Here is a 6,000-nt window from a genome sequence, read left to right on the forward strand (position 1 = left end):
TATCATAGCCCAGCCCTAAGGCACTGCTTTCCGTGGCTGGAGTTCACAGCAGAACTCCCTACAGTCCGGGGAGATGTGTGTGTGTGTGTACAGATCCATTTTATCCCTTGGTAATGCTGCTCTTTGGTGGGAATTTTTAATTGCCAGGCAATTAACAAGTCGTTGCTCCCTCGGCATTTCTGAGCACCGATGCTCTCAGAAGAGCTGCTTGGGCTTTTTATGAATTCAGGATGGGTCTTTTTTTTTTTTTTTTGGCTGACTACTGTAAACGACATAAGGCTTTAAAAACTGATCAATAATCCTGATGGCCGCAGCAAAATCCAGGCCAGGCAGCGTTGAGTGCGAGCCAGAGATTACGTGAAGGAAGTTTTAAATACCTCTGACTCCCTTCCCTGGACTTTTGTCCTCCTGCTGCCCAGTGCTTCTCCAGCTGAATGCATTAATATTTCTCATGCTTGTTGAGCCCATGACAGGTGATTTCAAAGCCCTGGTTTATGTTGGCATCTCCGCTCTTCAGAACAGGAGCTGAAATGTGTCGCCGCCGTCCTTACGTGGATTAGCGCTGTGATTTATTGCTGTTGGTTCCAGCTTGGAACACAAAGGTGCTGCCTCATTCCAGGAGGGTTGTCTGTGGGAAGCAAGCCCCCCCAGGAGGGCAACTTAACAAACACTCACACTTGGGAACATGACATCATTTAGGTGCCTGTTTTAAATGCTTCATTGAGGAGTCCTTCTCCTTTGCTTTTGTGTCTACATTGCTTCAGCAAAACCTACTTCACAGCTTTAAAAGGGGGGGAAAAATGAGGAAAAGAGTCATCCTGGTTTTGATTTGTTGCTCTGCCTTTGATGAGGAGTTGTTGTGGTTTGGGGGCTGAAGTTTGTACAAGCAGTTTTGGCTCCGGTCTGCAGGGAGCGAGCGGGTTTGATATGTGATTCCATCTCTCCCAAAACAAGTCTTCAACCTCTTGACTTCCTTCAGAAAATGATTGTCTCGCCCCAGGGGAGCCCTGCCTTGTAATTTGTGGGTAATCGAGGGGAACGGACCTCAGAGGGAGAAGAGTTTCCAGCATCTGAATGGAATTGTCTTAAATGGGAGAAATTGGGGTATTAGAAATTACAGGTGTGCTTTTCCTGGCTCAGAATAAATGACTGTGGGGAAGAAGCGGAGGAAAACTTGCTTTCTGGGAGCTGCTGCAGGGCTGCCTGCCTTTCATCATTACCTGCACAGTTGTGTCCTTGGATCTGGCCCCCTGGAAGGGAGAAGGGAGAGGGAGGAGCTATTGCCTGTGGTAGTTTGCAGGCTGACCTGTGAAATATGGCTTATCCATCGACCAGTTCTCTCCCTCTCTGGGGTTAAAAGTTAACAATGCTCTTTCCTTATTCTGTTCTAATTCAATTTGGGAAGGCAGCAGGGAGACAGAGGGCACTTAGTCCTCTAAGTGCTATTCCCTTGATGGGAGTTAGTAGCTCGCATAACATGCATGGTGTTGATTTTGTAAGCTGACCTTTACCTCCATCAGGTTGATTCTCATTTATAATACTTAAAAAAAAGGGAAAAAAAAAAATCCCAGCCCCTTACTTACTCTTTTGGCCTAGAGGACGTAAATCCTTCGGCATGTTTGGATTTGCAGAATTACTGTGCTTTTGCTGAGCTTTGTGTCCCACTCCAGTCAAATGACACGGCTTTTGGGGGCTGTGATGGTGTTTCTCCTCCCTGCCTCCCTCCTACCTGCTCCTGATCCATACCTCTCCATGCTCCCTGCAACCTTTTCAGGGAAAGGTGGGTCCTTGGCACCCGTGGGAAGGGACTTGGCCGGTCTTAGGGTTATCAGCCTTCGCTTCTGAAGTGCAGGAACCTCCGGGTACCTTCTTTCCTGGTGCAGAATTAAAACTGCTCTAAAATGCTTTTCCAGGAGGCATTTCATCAGCTGTGCCACAGGCCTGCTCTGAAACCGGAGCGTTTCTGTGGTGGCTGGGGAGAGGGGGGGAGTTAAAAATATCTTTCTCGGCTCTGCTTGGCTTCTCCCCAAGATAAATAGAAGTGAAAGTCAAAAGTGGAGGCTTGGCCTTCTAAAATCCCACCGGGAACCCGAGCACAGGATGCTTTTGTGACAGGAAGCCAATTCCTGGTGTTTCAGGGGCCTTGGGGGGATGATGTTGGAGGGGCCTCCCTCCCCTCTGCCCGAGGCAGGTCTCAGATGTGCAGTGATCTCCATGCCTGGTGGCTTTGTGGTGGGAAGCCTCAGGGAGCACGGGAGCATCCGTGGGAAGCCAGCCTGAAACGAGAGCAAAAAAAAAAAAATATAAAAAAAATATATCTGTGCTTGTCCTCTAAATCTTGTAGCATGTTTACTCTCAGAAAGTACAGCCACATTACCAAAAATCAATAGTTCCAGCAGCATTCTCCCTGGGAAACACGCAGATGCTCGGACACACGGGAGGTGGTGAGTCTTATAAAAGCCAAGGGAATTACAAAGTGCTTTGGTACAAGAGCTCTGCTGCACTTCTGGCAGTGCACAAATGGAGGGCCCTTGACCTGGGCAGTGTCTTCTGGGGCTTCCCGATCTTCCCTCTGCTCTCATGTGTCAGAGGCTGTGTGAGGCTAGAGGTGCTGCAGGCAACCAAGCAACCAGCAGCAGGACAAGAGGGCACGGGCTCAAGCTGTGCCAGGGGAGGTTTAGGTTGGATATTAGGCAGGAATTCTTTACAGAGAGAGTGATCAGACACTGGAATGGGCTGTCCAGGGAGGTGGTGGATTCACCTCACCGTCACTGGAGGTTTTTAAGGTGAGACTGGATGTGGCATCAGAGCCATGGTCTGGAAACCACAGTGGGAGTGGATCAAGGGTTGGACTTGATTTTCTCAGAAGTCTTTTCCAACCCAGTTAATTCTATGATTCTGTGAAGGGTTTGTCTCATTAACTGATTTTTTGCTTTGAAGTACATGTGTTTTGTAATAAAAACAGGTTATGGTGTGCAGAGATAACATAAGCAAGTATTTGAAAGACTATTCCTTTGGCTGTTTGGTGTAAAGGTTTGACTTTCAGTGCTGCTGGTGGGTCCAGCACATCCCAGCATTTCATTTGTTTCCTTCACAGAATCACAGAATGGTTTGGGTTGGAAGGAACCTCAAAGACCACCTCAGTCCACCTCCCTGCCATGGGCAGGGACACCTTCCACCACCCAGGTTGCTCCAAGCCCCATCCAACCTGGTCTTGGATACTTATAGGGATGGGGCAGCCACAGCTTCTCTGAGCAACCTGTGCCAGGGCCTCCCCACCCTTACAGGGAAGAGTTTGTTCCTTCTATATAATCTAAATCACCCTCTATCAATGTGAAGCTATTTCCCCTTGTTCCATCACACCTTGTCCCAAAGTTCCCCTTTTAGGCACTGAAAGTGGCCTCTTCCAACCTGCAGTGAGCCCTGGAGAGCAGAAAGTCATCCTTCCCTCTGAGGTCAGCCAAAACAAAAAGAGAAAGGTGACCAACCCCTTTTTACTGCCATCTCTTATTAATGAGACATTTTATCCTGAGTCCTCCAACATGAGCGACGCAGGCTTTTGGGAACATAATTAATCTTTAATTGTATAAATCTTTAATTGTACAAAATGGAGTTTGTGTGGCTGTAGTCATTTCTCTTCTCCCCTTTTCCTCCTCTCCCCATTTGAGATGCTTCCTTAGCACAGCTCCTTTTCAGCAGGGTGCTCTGCCCTAGGGCAATGACCCCCTGGGGCCACCACCACACAGTGTTCCTTGAAGCCAGACTGCTGCCATGGGGTCTCTTGCTCTGCCCCCAAGATGGGCAGGGAATCTTTTTCCCTAAGGCACTTTTTCTACATGGTGGAGTGGCAGCAAACCCAGGAATTGTCCTGAAAGAAATCTAGCTGGTCTCCTTGTGAAAAAAAAAAAAAAAAAAAAAAAAAAAAAGGGTATTTGAAAAATAGAATACCCTTGGGAGAACCAACAAAAGAGCAGTTGTGCCCAAATCAGTGCCAGGCAGAGCCAAATGCCTCTTTGGAGGAGGTGAAGTGCAGCCTTTCAGATGCTAAGTAGGTATTTGGGATTTCAGTCATTCCCTGTATGGAGGAATTGATGCACCATTGGCTCCAGGAGGATTAACGTGTTGGCTTTCCTTAGTGCCTCCTGCAATGGCAGGAAGGGCTGTGGGACTGTCTGAGCCCACACCTGCAGGGACAGATAGAAAATTCAATAGGAGCCAGATGGAACGGCCCCTCTGGAGATCTCCAAGGTGGGGAGATGCTCAGGCCCTGGATGACTCACAGCGCTCCGGTTAAGCAGTTTCAAAATCAGCATCTCCACCGAGAAGCTTTTTCCAGGTAGAGCAATTTCCAGCATCTTAATGGAACGGGAGGAGCACTTTGCACTTGGACACGATGCCTTTCCACTGATAACTTGGTGTAAGAAATTCTGATGTCATTTTTTTTGGGGTCTGCTTCATAGACTGGATTAATGGGCAGGGCCACGCCCCCCGGGTGCCGGAGTTGGCTTGCTTTCCTTAATTTGCACTCAAGTCCTCGCCGAACAAAGACGGATTTGTTGAACAAAGCGGGGTCAGTGCTGGGATGAGGAGCCTTGTGCCTCCAGCCTGCTCGTTTGAATTAGGACTGAGCTGTGACTGTTAAGTCGCACGTCCTGTGGCCTGGATTGGTGAAAACCTCCTGGCCTCAATCCTTGCTCCTGCAGAGCCTGCGACCTCGAGAGCCACCCGGGGGTGGTGGCCTCCCCGAGCTCCCTCAGTGACAGTCAGCAGAGTGTGTGTGTGTGTGTGGGGGGTGACGGGACCTGAGCAGCTGCTGATAAAAAGAGCAAGACAAAAAGAGTTAAAGCGCAGTCTTTAGGGGGAAAAATAATGTAAAGAATAGGCAAAACAAATCTCTGACCAGAGGCTCTTTCGGCAGGGCTGGATCCTGCAGGAGAGCCTGGGCCAGCTGGAGGCTGCCCCTAGGTGCCCCTCAGATGGTTTTTCTGCTCTCTTTTAGCTCTTTGAGAACTTTTACTTCGGGGAGGTGCAGCTGGACTCGGTGCGCCTTTCCCAGAGGTTCTCCTCGGACACCTCTGGCTACTACGCCACGTCTGGGCAGCTATCCTTCTCCTGAGGTGGCAACTCGGCTGGAGAGGGTCCTCCTTGCGCTCAGAGGCAAGCGATTCCTTGGTGAAACGTTTTCAGAGGACAAGAATCCTGGATGGGAAGCTGGGAGCTCCCAAGCAGGGGTGCCTCGTGACTCCTTGCTGGGTCCTTCCTCCTCCTTTCCCCATTGGTAACCAAAATGTCACAAAGTTACCTGTTGGATGTCTGTTGCCTGTTTGTTTTCCAAGAAAACAACTAGAACCGCGTGGCTTTTCGGGGCGTCGCTGGCATTTAAACGTGGCTTTATTTCCAAAAGGAGGAAGTTTGTTCTCAAAAATAAGTGTTTAAAATCCAGGAGAGCTTCCCAGAGCACGATCTAAGGATACTGAGGTCAGACATTGCTTGGCTATCCAGCAGCGTGATGCCTGTGTGATGTAGATCTCCAAAATAAATTAATTCCCTTCAAAAGCAAAGTGTTTATCATCTCCTGTTGCATGGGTCGTTTCTGTAATTAAACTGTGACAATAAAAAAGCGTTGATGGTAAGAGCTCTTTCCAGTGACCGTTTCAGAGCGTGTCAAAAAACATACGCCTTGTAGGTGGTTTCTCCATTAAAAGCAGCACCAGGCTCTTTGATTCCATTGTGAATCCTTCAGACATCTCAAGACGACAGGTTTTTTTCCTGTAAATCTCCACATTTGGTAAAAATAGCGACGCAGGCTTTCAACTCGCCCAAGGATGAACCCTTTGAAAAACGGAAGGTGCTGCTGTGTTTGAGTGTTTTGTAACAAAACGGGTGCTGTTGCCTATTCCTCGTTGCTTCCATGGATGTGGAATCATGCTGCCATCGAGGTGGAGAGCATCTCAGCCAGGGGTAGGGCTGCTCCAGCAGCACCCACATGTACCAGAGGTC

General features: G+C 48.8%; 1 protein-coding gene across 4 annotated transcripts in view; it reads left to right on the top strand.

Moving 5' to 3' along the window:
• The window catches only part of ASCC1 (activating signal cointegrator 1 complex subunit 1), a 32,707-nt gene extending 27,497 nt beyond the window's left edge, over positions 1-5,210 (top strand). For 2 of the 4 annotated variants that reach the window (XM_027903688.1, XM_027903690.1), the window contains exon 10: positions 5,000-5,210. In XM_027903688.1, coding sequence (XP_027759489.1) covers positions 5,000-5,116 — 117 coding nt within the window. In that variant the 3' untranslated portion in view covers positions 5,117-5,210. Of the gene's footprint in view, positions 1-3,387; positions 4,911-4,999 lie in introns of those variants that run through there. The other 2 variants (XM_027903693.1, XM_027903691.1) reach the window with 2 other exon arrangements.
• Positions 5,211-6,000: the final 790 nt, after the last annotated feature.

Source organism: Empidonax traillii, unplaced genomic scaffold (assembly GCF_003031625.1).
Source record: "Empidonax traillii isolate 1590-97213 ecotype Southwest subspecies unplaced genomic scaffold, ASM303162v1 scaffold991:size255050, whole genome shotgun sequence".
Classification (NCBI taxonomy): Eukaryota; Metazoa; Chordata; class Aves; order Passeriformes; family Tyrannidae; genus Empidonax; species Empidonax traillii.